The 16,531-nt window shown below is 41.5% G+C and overlaps 1 protein-coding gene across 3 annotated transcripts; it reads right to left on the bottom strand.

The window, feature by feature from the left end:
• Positions 1-4,500: 4,500 nt before the first annotated feature.
• Positions 4,501-16,373, bottom strand: CNGA4 (cyclic nucleotide gated channel subunit alpha 4). Of its 3 annotated transcripts, none has more exons than XM_031962068.1 (7): positions 16,195-16,373; positions 12,688-12,780; positions 12,340-12,441; positions 12,057-12,163; positions 8,426-9,071; positions 5,775-6,124; positions 4,501-5,313 (listed from the first exon to the last, which is right to left on the bottom strand). In XM_031962068.1, exons 2-7 carry the CDS (start codon positions 12,747-12,749, stop codon positions 4,895-4,897), a joined length of 1,686 nt encoding a protein of 561 aa, XP_031817928.1. In that variant the 5' UTR covers positions 12,750-12,780; positions 16,195-16,373; the 3' UTR covers positions 4,501-4,894. The 3 variants fall into 3 exon arrangements, with proteins under 3 accessions (XP_031817928.1, XP_031817929.1, XP_003765370.1); XM_031962069.1 differs by lacking the exon at positions 16,195-16,373 and adding an exon at positions 15,659-16,153; XM_003765322.4 differs by lacking the exon at positions 16,195-16,373 and adding an exon at positions 14,040-15,626.
• Between the last annotated feature and the right edge of the window lie 158 nt (positions 16,374-16,531).

Below are 16,531 nucleotides of genomic sequence, written 5' to 3'. Positions count from 1 at the left end.
CTAACTACCCTGCCATCTCTCTGCTTCCTTTCATTCCTAAACTTCTTAGTTGTCTATACTTGAAAAATGTTTCTACTTTCTGACTACCTGATTTCTCCTTAACCCCACCCCATTCAGACTTCTGACCTCACTACTGAAACTGCTTTCTCTAAAGTCGCCAACAATATCCAATTGCCAAATCCAGTGTTTTTTCCCGTTTCTAATACTCTATCTTTATCTCTAGATTTTGGCACTGTTGACTAAAATCTCCAGAGGTGTGACTTTAGCTTTACAGAGATGTCTTACCTTCCTAGAACTCCTTTTTTAGGTTTTCCTTCTATGTCTTCTTTTTTCTACTCCTTAAGATGAGCATTCTCCAAAGATCTGCCCTCAGCATTCACTTCTCTCTCTACAATTTCATTCATCTCCATGCTCTTAATTATATCCCTCTGCAGACAATTTCACAAATCTACAGCTTTAGTCATGATCTCTCTTATAAACTACCTATTACATCATTAGATATCTCACTAGCACTTCAAAATAATATGTTCTAAACTGAACTTATCATTCTCTCTACATCTATTCTTCTTCTGATTTCATCAGATCTGCTATGTTCAAAATTTTGCAGCTTCTTTTGGCTCTTTCTACTCCTTCACTATTCATATTCAATCAGTCAAATTACCAGGTACTATCTAAACCATGTTAAATACATTAAATACAATCTCTATTTCCATTGCTCTTACAAGTTCAGGCCTTCATTATTACCCATCTGAATTATTGCAGTAGTAGTTTTCTCATTTCTACATCCTACCCTCTCCAATCTATTCTTCATATTATTGCCAAAATAATGTATAGATCTAGTCACTTCACTCCCATACTTAAAAATCTTCTGTGGATACCTATTGCCTCCTGAATAAAGTTTATGTTCTCAGCATTATTCTGAGATGAGGTGTATGTTCTCTATGTAAGGTGTAAAACTTCTCTTTTTCCCTATTGGCACTATGGAAACCTATTTAATGAGGTTTTATTTTTCCTTGACAAGGAGATTTCTTCGAGAAAGTATGGATTTCTTGCCTTGTCCTAAATTGTTCCATTAACACCATGCTGAGCAAGATTGAATGATTCACAGCCAATTCATACACCTAGACTACACTTTGGGAACTGTGATTTTAAAGGGCAAGTTGGAAAGCTGTAAGAGAGGAAAATCAGAGTTGGAAGGTAAGACAGACAGAAGCTAAACATATATGGACTCCATTTCCTGGAACGGAATCTGCACAGCTGGTGGTTCTAACAGGGAGCCAAGAACTGCTGGGAACTGTGGGGCTCCAGGTAGTGGTGTTTAACAGAGGAACCAGAGGAAGGAGTTTCTAGAACAAATTTCCTGGATTTGGGGAAGATTTTTCTGGTATAAACAAGATCAGCAGCCAAGAAACAGCAAGGGACAGAGTCTTAATGTAGAAGAACAAGCTTCAGGCCTGGTCTTTTGCTATGATCTATGTTAAACTTTGAAGGTCCATGGAAAGGGATCAACACTCTAGTGAATGTAATTAGTTTCTTTCACTTTGTTGTTTTTTGTTTTGGAGGAAAGTGTCATACCCAGAGTGGTATTTGAATTTTGAAAGACTTTATAGGTCTCTCAAGGGAAGCAGGGATTCACTAGAGACAGAGAATTGTCTGGATTGTTTGTAGGCTCAGGTATTCTTTCCATTTTAAAAATCAGGGCAAATAAAACCTATTCTATACTACATGTTTTCTTGGACTAAGTATTTAAATGATAGCTGAGGGATTCTTCTTTTTTCATAGAAATCTAGAAATGATTGGGCAATTCCTGTTATTCCCAGAGAAAACCTGAGGGGTTAGAAGCAAAAAAAGAAAAAAAAAAAAAGAGGATTACTAAAAGTCTTTCAAGTTTATGGCTGGCCCATAAAAACTCAGGGTTTTGATCCTGGGTCACTCCTACACTCTGATGTGTTAACTGAATTTCTAGTCTCATCCCTTTGATGCTATAGTAAAACTAGATATTTCTTTCCTCCTCAGATATGCACCATTTACTGAGGCTGGATTCTATGCCTAGAATATTCTCTCTCACTATTTTTGTCTGGTGAACCCATCCTTTAAAGATCAACATAAATGCTAGCACCTCCAGGAAGCTTTCCATTTTTTTCCTCTGTTGATAACAGCATCCAAAAATTCAGTTCAACAAACATTAGATACTTTTATTATTTGTTATATATCGTTATAATACCATATGTTATTTATTAGGTTTTATTTGCCAGATGCTAATGATTTAAAGACAAATTAATTCTTGTCTTTAAAGAACTTTTTCTCTAATAGGCCTCTCATCACTATTTTATTTTGTAACTCTCTAATAGATACTTTTAGTTACTAGACTTTTATCTGGAGGCAGCATGGCATAAAGAATGAGAGCTGGCCTGGGGGGTCAAGAAGATGTATATTATGTCAAGTTTCTAATTGGTGCTGGTTGTGAGACAGAGCAAAATTCTTTATTTTCAGTACCCTAGACAACTCTAAAGCGTTAGTTGCAGAGCAAATGATTGCTCTATACTGGTAGAAAGATTAAAACCATAAATTTGATCTTGAACAAAATGCATTTCTCATGTAATATTCCATTGTTCTATTTTGGTCTTAATCTCCCTTGCTAGATTGCAAGTTCCCTGACAAAGGGGCTTTGTTCTCTCCCCAGTCTCCTAATGCACTTTTCTATTCTGTTTGTTGATCATTGAATTTGCTTCTCATGTTGATTGTCAGGTATGGGTTCTCTTCCAGACCTGATATCCTGTGAGTTCAGACGATGAAGGATGACTGACTTTGAGTCCTGACTTTGCCATTAAGCTGCATTGTATCTTGAGCAAATGACTCCTTCGTGCTTTAGGATTTTTTTTTTTTTACTTAGGTGGGAACTGTACCAAAATAATTTCTAAGATTCCTTCTAAATCACATACTTATGATTCTAAAAGTTCAGCACCTATTCTCAGGGAAAGGAGAAAAGGGACAGGAAATAAACAGGGTTTTCTGACACCAGAAACTGCAAGGGAATTCAGTAAAGGTCAAAGAAGTTTTTAATGTCTTTATGGCCAGCTCACATTGAGAATATGTTCTTGGGGATCAGAGAGAAAAATACTTTTCTTCTGCTAGAAGCCAGAAGAAACCTCAAGGAAAATATTGGTAGAGCAGAAACAAGATGTGCTAGGAAGTAAAAGGTAAGAGATGAGGCCCCAAAGGGAGAGAACCTCTAGAAGAGATCAGGGAATGGAGCTAACACAAGGTGGGTTAAAATTAAGAGAAAAGAGAATTAAGAGAAGATAAGAGATTAAGAGAAATTAAGATATAAGAACATTTGAAGTCAGAGTCCTCAAACTTTTTAAATAGGGGGCCAGTTCACTGTCCCTCAGACTGTTGGAAGGCTGGACTATAGTAAAAACAAAACCTTTATTTTGTGGGCCTATAAATAAACTTCATAGTCCTGGGTGAGGAGGATAATTATCCTCAGCTGCTGCATCTGGCCTGCGGACCTTAGTTTGAGGACCCCTGTGACATGCGGGCACATGGCAAATGGCTGATTTTCCAAATAGATCCAGGCTCCATGAGAACTGTAATATAGTTTTATCATAACCACTGGTCTCAAAAACACTTCAATATTTTTTAAACAGAGTATCCCCCACACCGTTTGCCCTAAAATTCCAACAAACTTCTGAGTATTCAGCAGTAGTCTTATAGATGAGGTTGAGAGTCAGAACTAGTGACAGCACAAATCATACCTCAAAAGTGGCAGTTCTTTGTGCTGGGTTTGAGATAGGAAATGTCAAGACACAGAATAATTTTGGGCAGAAGGGTCAGGAGTGAAGGGGATACAGATGGAACAACTAACTTTGACACCAATGTTTTATCTACAGCTTTTACTATGTTTTGCATTCTGTGCTATCTTTAGCTACTGGATTAGATTACCTGGAGAAATTATTATTCCCTCTGGCTTCCATGCCTCCGTCTCCCTACTTTCTAGACTTAAGAGTGGGAGAGTCCTCCTCTAGGCATACTATCCCTCATCTCTATACCCTCCCTCCAGGAAAGCCCCTTTTTTTGTCCCCAGAGTCACCAAAGACAGTTGAAAAGTTTGAAATACTTTACTGGAATGCAACATAGTCATTATGCATTCAATGCCATTTCTGTTACCTTTACAAAAGCTTAGGGTTTCCTAGAAGGCAAGTTTAGTGATGGTCTCATCTGACTGGAGTGTTAGAGTTCTCAGACTGAGAAACATATGCATAAGACTTACTTAGGAGGGTATATGTGGCCTTTTCATGGAAGTACTTTCTCTTTCTGCATAGTAGAAACCTATCTGTGGAAGACTGCAGGTTTTCATGTATGGGAGGCTGAGAATGATTCACTACTTGTCTTTCCCTTGTAATTTATTTTGCTATTCTCTTCTAAATACTTTGCTTTTTGGAGAAAAAAAGCATATGCAAATGTGTTCTGGGGCACATGTGTTCATGTGACTGTGATAATCTCTGTAAGAGACTGAGAAGACTGGCATGAATGTGTGTGGGAGCTTCAGTGTGTATCCGTGGGTTAGCACACAGCCATGTTTCAGAATTGTCAGTGGCTCACGGTGCTACTGAGTGTGAACTGGAAACTAAGTGTGTGGCAGTGCATAGAATAGTTGAATGTGTATTTTTTTTCATCTTTCTCCTCTTTTGGGGCAAAGAAGAGTAACTCTGTCTGTAGTTTAATTGTTAAGACATGAGGATATTTATAGATACATTTTCCTATATCTCTGGGGCTCCTCTGAGGTTTGTGTCATCCAAAGGCAAGGGTCATAGGGGGTCATCCTAAAGCTGAAGTTAAGAAGGAATATGTGTGTGTGTGTGTGTGTGTGTGTGTGTGTGTGACCTTGAGTCTAAGAGGCCTTTTCCTCTCCACCATCCCCCTCATCATCAGCACCTTCCCCAACCTCCTCAGGAGCTGGCCATTCCCGCGTCTGCCATTCTAGTCGCTCAATACGATAAGCTATCTTAAGGGCGCTGGACTCCAGTTCAGCCAACAGGCGGGCAAACTTGGTCTGCAGGTCATCTAGCTGCTGATCAAGACCACGCAGGCGGTTATCCGTAGCTTCCTGCAGTGCTATTTCAGCTGCTTCTGCATTTACATCCAGCTTGTTCATCTTAAGCAGGATCTCGCGGCCCTTCTCCTCCATGACAGTCTGAGCTTGTGGGTACTCACTCAGCACTTCTCGAAGGTCTTCCTTACTCAGGCAGAACAGGTCAGAGTAACCCAGACTCTTGATGTTTGCAGTCCTACGGTTACCAGACATATTCCCTGTGATGGAATGGCAAGTAGGATACAGTTGTATAGTGTGATCCTAGGAATGAGCTGTGAGTAGGTGGATGGGAGATAAAATCCCTTCCCCACAATTAAGCCTCCTCAATTCCTCTAATCCTTTCCTCAGGGTTCAGCCTCCCCCATATCCATTAAAAATTCTTATCTGATCCTGTTCCCAAAGAAAGACTCTTCTACACACTATTTTATTTTCCAAAATATCTGGAGGACAGACCAGTCTCTTCTGCCTTCCCTCCCAAGGTCACCACTGGTCCTCCCGCTTTTCAGATTACTGAATCAAGAGCCCCTTCCTTAGGTCTTTTCACCAATCCCCATCCAATACACCCAGCATCTTTAAGCCAGGTATGTCTTTCCCAGGGGTCTTTCTAGACTCAGGATCTATCCCCAGATGGAATCAGGATTTCCTTTCCTAGGCTGTCATTTGAGCCACCTTTTCCCACCTTTGATATTTATGATGCTGATCTCCCCGAAGTAAAGTCCGGCACCCAGCACTGCATACTGAGTAACACCGTCATCAGCCACCACGGCCAACTGGCCCTCTCGGATGATGTACATTTCACGGCCAATATCGCCCTTCCGGCACACGTATTCTCCTGGTGAATAGGTCTGGGGCTGTAGCTTCAGTACGAGCTCCTCCAGGAGGCTGGCCTCACAGTTCTGGAAGATTTGCACACGACTAAGGGTGGGCAGGTGCACAGATACAGCCACCTCAGCCCTCAGGCGCTCAGGCAGGTGCTGCAGAATCGCCACCTCATTTGTCATTTTCTTGTTAATCTGTAGGTGTTGGTACCTAGAGTGGTAACAGAAATGGTGGTGGGCCATGGGCAGATGGACTCTTCCCCCTGCCACGGGACTCACACCTTGTTGCCTCTGCTTCATCCTAGATGCTCTGCCTGGCCCAACATTATTTCTCCTTCATGGGCACCACATCAGATCCTAGCTCCTTCAGTAATCATAGAATCTCAGACTATAGAGGCTAATAGTCTCACCTCAGCTGGCCTAACAAATAGCTCCTTTCTATTCTAACAAATAGAATCCCTTCTACAGATGGGGTAATGTGACCAACCTCACCTGGAAGTTCTACAGCAATAGGAACTGATACCTTTCAAGAAGCTCATTTCTATTTGAGTTAGCTCTAACTTTTACAAAAATGTGTGATTTTTTTTTTTACCTGGAACTTAAATCTGCCTTTTTGCAGCTTCTATCCACTGTTCCTAAGGCTGCCAAGCAGAACAAATCTGATTTGTTTTTTATAACACAGCTGCTCTTCAGATATTTGAAGATTCTGATCATAGGTCCCCCAATTCTTTTCTTTAAACACTCTTAGATCCTTCAAACAATCCTTTTCTGTGAAGCCTTACTGTTTATGCAAGTCAACAACTAATTAATTTTCTTCAACCAATGAGATAATTTATGCAGACCAGTTTCAAAACTTTAAAGAAGTAAATCAACATTAGCTATTATTACTATTAATCCATGTGCAGGTCTTTTGACATCTCCTAGGAGCAAAGCCTAGTCTTGTCTTTAATTAGGAAGAGTTTACATGAGAAGTGAAGATTCACATGTATTTGGGCATATGTGTGGTTTTTCACATGGCAAAGCCTGGGAATCTAACAGTCCCAGGACTCTGTGCAGGACAGGCTCAGTATGGTGGAAGGAGAAATGGATTTGGAATCAGAAGCCTCTGTTCCATTTTTGGCTTTATTAATTTATCTGTAGCAACTTCTTAGGCCAGAGGCTCTTCATCTATAAAATGCAACAAACATTAATCAAGCATTTACCCTATGCTAGGGACTATGCTAAGCACTTAGAATACAAAAAAAAGTGAAAAAGGTTCTGGCCCTCAGGAAGCTCAAATGTTAACTGGGTATATATAATTTCTACATTCCTTCCAGTTCTAAACTACTATTTGGAGGTAATAGGGAGCCAAGAGAGTTTCTTGAACAGGGAAGTAGAAGAGGGAATTAATCAGATGTTATGTTTTAGAAAAATCAGCTTGGTGGGTCATCCTTCTTACCTGGCTCTTCTCTACTTTTCCAACCTTCTTACGCCTTCCTTCCTTCCATGAACTACCAACAAGCTACACTGACCTACCTGTAGCTTCTTGAAAAAGAAACTCCATCTCTAATCATCATTATTATTCAAGATCTGTCTCCCATCCCTAGAAGGCTCTGCCTCTTCACCCTGGTTTTTACTTTACTTTGGCTTCCTTCAATACCTTTCCCAGTTTTCCCAGCTGTTAATGTCCCCCTTCATCTAGTCTGTATATATCTCATATGTATCTGATTATTTACATGTTTTATTCCCATTAGAATATGAGTTCTCTAAAGATAAAGATTGGTTTTTGTGTGTCTTTATATCCCTAGTACTTAGTCTGACACATATACATGCTTAATAAGTGCTTTTTGAATGACTCCCACAATCCCAAAATCTCAAGAATAAAAGGGTTAAATAGTCTAGGTCATTCCTAAATAAAAAATCTCTTCATTAACATCATAGGATTATGGTATTTAGAGTTAGAAAAGCCGTGAGTCCAACTTGTTTTTACAGATGGAGAAATAGAGATCCATAGTTATTCAGTTCTATATTCAACTTTACCCTTGTTTCTAAGATCTTAGAAGTAATTAATAAGGCTCAGGCATCTCTAATTCCAAATCCAGTGAATTTTCCACTATAGGACATTGTTTCTCTTTCTCTGACAAATGGTTATCCAGGTTGATATCTCTTCCTTCAGTTTCATGAGAAGTCCTACCACTCCTTCCTCTGTATCCTCTTCTGCTTTCCTAGTCTCCCATTTCCCCTTTATATTCCTATATTCCTACCACCATGCTTCCAATAATCAATGACATACCCTTTGCTCCCTGTCCCTGAGTACCTCCTCCTTGCTATTGCTGCCTTCTTAACCTCCTTCTTCCTATGGCTGAATTCTAAGCAGTAAAAGATACTTCATATCTTTCAAAGCCTTCCTCTTTTCCAAGGAACATGTTCCAGCAAGCAAGTGCTCTCCATAAGACAATAGTCATTGAATCCTCATGGCCAATATCCTCCCCTTGCCCCAACACTTTCTACTCTCTCAGCACTAGACCCTCACCAGTCAATGACTCGACGCTCCAGTCGGCGGTTGACATGCTGCAGCTTCATGTACTTCTTGATAAGTGCATGATCAGGGTAGAAGGCAGCATCAGCTGTGTTCATATTGTAGATGACTGAGCTCATGCTACCCATTATGGTGGCAAAGCCCATGACAGCCAGCAAGAAGTCACCCACCATAAAAAGGTACTCTTCTTCACGGGCTGGCAGGGGGGTGTCACCTACAGTGGTGAGGATGAGGGTAGAGAAGTAGAAGCTGTAGAGGTACTGGCGACGAAGACGTTCAAAGCCTGGCTGTGCTGGGTCAGGATATACCCAGGCATCTCGCCCAAAGCCCAGGTATTGTGACAATGCAAAATATAGACAGCTATTCCAATGGATGACAACAAAGATATAGAGCATAAGTTTGGCAATTCGGAAGGCATTGGGATATGCTGTACGGGTTTCTGTTCGGTCAAAGGCCTCAAAAAGGCGTGGAACTCGAAGAAAACGATTGAGCCTCAGGGTAGGTGTATGGGGGCCCAAGCTCAAGTATGCCAAGTCTGTGGGCAACAGGGACAATATATCCAACAAGAAATTTGATGTCCGCACATAGCGCTGTGAGATCTGACCCTTGTCCAGTACCAAGATGCCCTGTTCCAGGAACCCTGAGGTTAGAAAGGAGTAGCAGGGTTAGTTCCAGTATTGGAATTGCAACAAAGAGAAGATGGTGGAGTGAAGGCAGGAAGCTGTTCCAGTCTTTCTGGACTGAAACACCTGAAAACCACCTGAAAACCAGGTGGAATGAAAGCACTCTCCAGTTCAAGACAGATTAGAAGGACTTCAAGAAAGGCCCATCTCACTGGGGTGAAAGGGATGCTCAGCCCAGCTCAGACTTTGGGAAAGCCAGTGAGAAGGTCTTAGTCACAGCCATTCATCAAATGAGACCCTTAGTCCTGGCTCAATGGTGAAGCAGACCAGAGGGTGGCCTCCAATCCTAGCTCAAATTCAAGGCAAATTCTGGGAAACCAGGGTGCTTCCTGGATTAAGCAGGAAAAGCTCTTCCCTGCTGTGAAAAAAAGACCAAACACAAAGGGCCCCTGTGCTCAAAGCCAAGGCTCAGAAGTGCACAGGAAGCTTGGGACAGTATCCCCTTTACCCAGGAGCAGAGCTCGACCATAACACTCACAAAAGAGGAAATACAAAAAGGCAAGGGAAGAAAATAATCAAGAAACAGAAAAGAACCTTAACCATAGAAAGCAGAAAATGAGCAAAAACCAAAAAAGAACTTTAACCATGGAAAGCTACTATGGTGACAGGGAAGAGTAAAACATCAACTCAGATGAAGACAAAATGTCTGTAGAGGTCTCCAGCCCAAAGCAGCTTCTTGGAAGTGTTCATAAAAGATTTTATTTTATTTTTTTTGAAGTATTCAAATGTCTTTTTATTGGAAAATGTTTTTGCAATACCAAAAATCTAAAAGACATCTATGGGAATTGGAAGCACCAATGCATATAATTATTTGGATGTTTAAGGGATAATTATGATGCAGAGATTCTGCATACTCTCATAAAAGATTTTAAAAAGCAAATAAGAGAGGTAGAAGAAAAAATGAGAAAAGAAATAAGAGGTATATAAGAGAGAGTCAACAGCTTGGAAAAGAAAGGCAAGTCTTTAAAAAACACAATAAGCCAATGCAAAAAAAAAAAAAATCCAATGAAGAAAATAACAACTTGAAAAGTAGAATTAATCAAATAGAAAAAGAGATGCAAAAGCTAACTGAAGAATATCACACATTAAAAACTAGAATGGCAAATTAAAAAAGGGCAAATGGAAACTAACGATTTTATGAGACATCAAAAATCAGTCAAATAAGCTAAAAAAAAAAATGAAAAACTAGAAGAAAATACCTCATTGGAAAAAGAGCTGACCTAGAAAATAGATCCAGGAGAGACAATTTAAAAATTATTGGTCTACCTGAAGGTCATGACCAAAAAGAGAGCCTGGATGGTATCCTTCAAGAAATCAAGGAAAACTGGCCTCATATATTAAACCCAGAGGGGGAAATAGTCATTGAAAGAATCCATCATTCACCTCCACATTATTGCAAAACTCCAAAAATGATAATCTTAAGGAAAAAATACTCTAAGCTACCAACAAAAACAATTCAGATATCAAGGAAAAACAGTCAGGATTATCCAGGATCTGGCAGCTTCTACAATAAAGGATCAGAGGGCTTGGAATATCATATTCTGTAAGGCAAAAGACTTGGGGTTATAACCAAGAATTAACTACCCAGCAAAACTAAACATCATCTTTCAGGGGAGGAGATCTTCAATGAAGTAAGAGATTTTTAATCATTTTTATTGAAAAAAAAATAGAAATAAATGACAATTTGATTTTCAAACACAGGACTCAAGAAAAACACAGAAAGGTAAACAGGGAGAAAAAAATGTATTATTTAATGGTTAAATTGTTTACAATCCTAGATGGGAAAATGACATCTATAATTCTTGAGAACTCTGTTACTGGGGCAGTTAGAGGGTGAGTACATGGACAGGGGGTGGTGTGGTTGTGAATGGACTCTGATGAGAAGAAGAAATTAATGGATAGAAAAATAACTGTACTGGGAGAAGAGGAAAGGGGAGGTATAATGGGACAAATTAGATAAAATGAAGAGGCACAAAAGACCTATTACAAAAGAGGGAAAGAAGGGAGGAGGATGAGCATTGTCTGAAGCTTTATTTCATCAGCTTTGACTCAAAAAAGGAATAACTTAATCCATTCAGTTGGGTATAGAAATTTATCTTACCCTATAAAAAATAGGAAGAGAAAGGGGAAATAAAATGGAGGATAGAGCACTAGGAGAAAGAGATAAGAGAAAGGAGGAAGGAAGGATGATACAAGGTAGGGCAGGTAGAGGGTGAGGGGGTTAGAGAAGATACTACTAAGAAGGGACAGAGTGGAAAGAGAGAACAAAAGTATACACAGGGGAGAAAATAGGATGCAGGAAAATAATCATAACTATCAATGTGAATGGGATGAACCTTCCCATAAAACAGAAGCAAATATCAGAATGGATTTTAAAAAATAGAGTTCTACCGTAAAAATAAAAAAGGAAATGCAACAAAGAGCCAGAGTGGGGCTCATACAAATTTTTAAGGTTGATAGAGAGATTAGCAGGCTTCAGTGAGATTAATGGGGAGACTTTTCTGGGTCTTTTTAGTCTTTTACAATATTTAATAAATGATCCCAGTACCATGCCTCTGTAGGGTTATCTCTCACAGTTAGAATGTACTTCCTCTATAACTCTGCCTCTTTACATCCTTACTTTCTCACATATCTTAGCTGAGGTGCTGCTTCCTAACTGAAGCCATCCTCAACCCACCTAATTATTAGTGTTCTCTCCCTGCTCAAATTGTCTTATATTTAATTATCTGTCCACAAGTTATTTATTATCAGATGCATGTTCCCCCAATGGAATGTATATTCTTTGGGGTCTGAGCTTAGTTTTGTGTCCCAAGGCTTCATACACTGTAAGTACTTGATAAATATTTGTTGAATTGAGTCATAGGAGTAGAGGGTTTGGTAGGATAGATCAACTGGAATCAAAGCATTGGGAGTGGAAGAACCTAGGTTAGGATATCACTTACCAGTGTGGAAGCGCACAACAATGTCCATTAAGTAGAGCAGGTCACTTATATAGTCCAGGACCAGCCAGACCATCAAGTATCCATGCTGGAGGTCTGGGAAGCAGGCTCTGGGGATAAAGGAGGGGATATTTTGAGAGGGACCTGGCTTCAGGATCTAGTAGTGAAAACCCCTCTATTCCTTCCCAAATCTCCCAAAAGCAGAACAAGAAAGCCCCCTTTCCCCTTCTTCCACACCCTTAGATTTTGCCAAGTGCGTTTCTGTGCCCTTATTTTTTCTTCTTACCTGCATACAAGAATTATGAGGTTGTACATGACTGGGAACACCATAGTGTTGAGCCACCAATAATACTTGTCCCCTGATGGATCCAAAACAGGCACTGACTTCCTGGAGGTAGTAAAGGGGGAGTTTTAGAGTATGACCATTCTAGAAGGCCCCCAGAAAGAGAGAATTATGGGACTGTAGGCCTGGTGTTGTTTGTGGAAACAAATCCCCTTCCCCTTCCTCATCCCCCAAGTATTTGAGCTCTGAGCATCCTCCTTCCCATTATACTTTTAATACTTTTGTTCTACTAGAGTATTTTCAACTTACCTTTCCAACACATATACATCTTAGGGTCCCGTCCCCTCTCACCTGGGTTTGGAAGGTGCCCGAGGAGATGATTCCTTGGTGTTCACTTTGGACTCTTGACTCATGTTGTTGGAGTCTAGGTCTGGCTACAGGTATCTGTGGGAAGAGAAGAATGATTCTGGAATAAGAAAGATTCTATCATGTCTATGGGAATAGAATAATTTTATGGAATAGTGATTAAGGATTGTGTTGGTTCAGTGGAGATAGGTAATCTGAGAGGATAAGGAGGCTCAAGTTTCTAAGAGAATAGAAAATTCTGAGGGAGAGTCAGTTTTGGGGGGAGGATTCTGCATAGTTAGTGGAAGATCTATGGAGCTGAAGAAGTTGAGAGGGAAATCAGTGAGGAAGAATATATGAGTTGGTAGGGAGAGAAAAAAAGATTCTGAAAGGTTGAGGAGAAAAGAACATTTTGGGATAAGGTATATAGATATATAGGAGGAAGATTAATGGAGAAGATTTGGGGGATCCTGTGGAAGATTTGGGAAGACGTGGGGAGGGAAGACTGATTTTGTGGATTTATGGAGAGGGGAGTACATCTCTGAGGGTAAGAGGAAAATACCAAAGGCCAGTAAAAGGCTATGAAGAAAAATTGGGGGAAACAGTGAGAGGAATTCTAGGGAAACAGCATAGGAGGAAGAATTTTGAGGCATCTATGAGAGTAAATAATTCTCATTTTCTTTTCTTTTAAAAATCTTTTTGAGAAAATAATTCTTAATGGCGGAGATCTTGTGGGAAACAAAGGTTGTGGGCAATTTATGGGGGTGTGTATAGTATAAGAACTGAGGAGAAATTAGATCCCGAGGGGCTTATAAGAAGAAAAAAAATTACGAGAGAGAGAGAGAGAGAGAGAGAGAGAGAGAGAGAGAGAGAGAGATTTTCTATACAAGGATAGAGGAAAACAATATCCTGTGGGTTGTTCCAGAGTGGGGGGGGGGTGTAAAGATTCCCAAGTTGGCAGGATATAAATGATTTGGGAGGATGATTTTGGGAGTTTTTACATGGGAAAGATTTCTAGGAAGTTTATGGTGTTTATGGGAGGGAAGAAGTTGATTCTGGAGAATGATCTATGAGAAGTAGGGAATTCTGAATAGGTTTTATGGGAAGAAGATTGCTGGGAAAGGCAAAAGAAGGGATAAAGGAAGACTGTAGGTATTTGAAAGCAAGAAAGATTCAGGAGGTGTTTGAAATGAGGAATCTGAGATTGATCTAGGAAAGAAAAGGAAGATTCTCAAGTCTGTCAGGTTTGAGAGAGAAGATATGGGATTTAGAAGGGATGTATCAGTGTGGCATAGCAGAAAGAGCATAGAATTGGACCACGGAGACCTGAATTAAATACTGGCTTTGTTATTTTCTACCTGTGTGATCTTGGACAAACTCCTTAGTCTCTTTGGTCCTCAGATTCTTCATCTGTAAACTGAAAGAGCTGGACTAGATGAGAGGTATCAAAGTCATGATTTGTAAAATTCCTGAGTACAGCCTGAACCAGATTAATATGTAATTGAAAAATATTGAACAAAATAAGTAAAAATAACAACATAATGTTCATTTGTGAATTTCTATGGCAATATGAGACCTGTGGGGATCTGTTTCTGTTTGAGTTTGATTCCATTGGGCTAAATGACTAAAGTCCTTTCCAACTGGAAATTCTGTTATTTTACAATTTTGGGAGGGTTGCATATAGGAGGATTAGGGTGGGGAGAAATTTGAGGGTTTTGGTGGGGGAAGACGAAGAAAATCCTGGTGGAGTCTGGAGAAAGAGGAGGTGGGAAGAGGAAGATTCTTGGAAGGCAAGAGGATGGGGAAGTAGTTTTCTCTTATCAACAGGCTTAAAAATATAGCAGAGTGTTAAAGTTGAGTCCTTTAGCTTCAGTTTCCTCATGTGTAAGTGGTGGGGTACCTGTATCACATTTTATTGTAAAGCTTTAAAAATAATGGATTTAAAAAGGAAAAATGTCCCCAGGAGAATGTTATTAGCTCTTTGAAGATAGGGATATCTAGGTAGCATAGTGAGTAGAGTTTTAGAGTAGATAAGGGCCTGGGAGTGCAAATCCAGTCTCCTGACACATCCTAGTTGTGTGCCCCTAGGCAAGTCATTTAACCTCTGTCCTATAAAATTGGGTGCTATTTCCCAGAATTATTGTGCGGATCAAGTCTAATACTTAGCACAGATCATATAAAAAATGATTGTTCCCTTCCCAAAGTCCTAGTCCTTAGCATGAAGGTGCTTAATGCTTGTTGAATTGTTTCTAAGGCAGAAAAAAGTTCTCTGTATGGAAAGAAAGGAGTCTGGGTGGGAGATTTTTGAGGTAGGGTCCTTTGGGAAGAAGTCTGGGAGAGTCTGTGGGGAAGAAGATTCTAAGTGGTTGTTGAGAAAATAGGATTCTGAGATTGGGGAGAGGAAAGGAAGATTGGCTATGTGGCTGCTCTAAGAGGATTCAGACAGCTTTGTGGAGTGAATTTTTATCTGTAAGTGAGGGGAAGAACATAGTGAGGCATAGGATCTGTGAAAAGATTTTGTGGCTCAGGAGGGTAGGGAAAAAACGGTGGAGGAATCAAGAAAACTCTGGGAAGGGAAACTGTTAATTTCTGGGGAAGAAGATGCTGGGGAATCGTAAAAGATGGAGATCTGGGGATTTCTGGAGGGGAAAAGATACTGGGGGGGGGGAGAGGATGTTGGAGATTCTGAAGAATGGAAGATTCTGGATTTCGGGAGAGAGGATGTGCAGAGAAGAGACGTTATGGGTTAGCAGAATGCAAGATTCTGGGATTTCTGCAGGGTGGGGAAGGGTAGAAGATAGGGGGTTGTGAAAGACGCAGGGTTCCGGGAGTCTGATGCTGTGGGTTGGAAGCAGAAGAAAGATCCCAAGGGTCCGAGTGGAGAGGATTCTAGGGGTGGGGAGAGGAGAGAGGGATTCTCCCGCTCCTCGCTAGGGGTGGGTGGGCAAGGGCAGGGGGGGGTCCCCCGGGGTCTCACTGGCCGCGGCTCTTCAGGTGATCCGTGTCTGGCTCCGGCGTCTCTCCTTCTTCGCTACTGAGACGCTGGAGCCTGAGCCCGAGTAGAGCCCGAGCCCTAGAGGCTGAAACCCCAAGTGGCCCCTCTAGTTTCTACCCATACACCTCACTAGCACAGAGGACTCGGGACCTCTGGCTTTGCCCCGCCCTCACCTGGGTTATGGACTCTGACTGTAGCCCGTCCCACCCAGCTAAGGTCCCGCCTCCTGTTCGGCCCCTTTAGTTCTAGCACGAAGGCGGCTCCGCCCTCTCCAACTACTGAGTTTAACGAAAAAAAAAAACAGAGAAGGCCCCTCCCATTACCCAATCCCTGGCCCAGCCACATTAGGACCGCCCCCTCCAAGCCCCACCCGTTTACTCTCCGCCTTCAATTTGCTTTTCCCCTTTTGGAGGTTCCGCCTCTTTCAAGTTCTTGCGTGAGAAGTTCCCGCCCCACCGGGTTCGCCCACTGCAGGCCCCGCCCCGTATCTCGCAAGCCCCGCCCTTAACCAGGCCCACCCCATTCCATTCCCTGGTCCCTTGGGCAGGCTGTGCTGGTCTTCTAGGGCCCGCCTCTCTTCTTAGCTGAGGTGTGAACCCGGAGGGCTGGGCCGGAAGTGGGGCTACGGCGTCTCTAGCCAGGACTCAGTTCCTTTTCCAAACAAAACCTTTCCCTTCCTTCCTGTTCAGCTCAGCCTCGGCCCCCCCCGTGCATACCCCGCCCCCATGCGCCGGCCGTTGCCAAGGGATGCCCGTCGTCTCCCAGGGCGCTCGCTCGAGCTCGGGGGCCGACCAATGGGAAGGCCAGCTATTCCTGATGATGCAAAGAGCGTGAGACGCAAGGCGGTACCTGAGC

Source organism: Sarcophilus harrisii, chromosome 3 (genome assembly GCF_902635505.1).
Source record: "Sarcophilus harrisii chromosome 3, mSarHar1.11, whole genome shotgun sequence".
Classification (NCBI taxonomy): Eukaryota; Metazoa; Chordata; class Mammalia; order Dasyuromorphia; family Dasyuridae; genus Sarcophilus; species Sarcophilus harrisii.
Note: the sequence above shows the minus strand (reverse complement) of the source record. Positions and strands in the feature narration are given on the sequence as shown.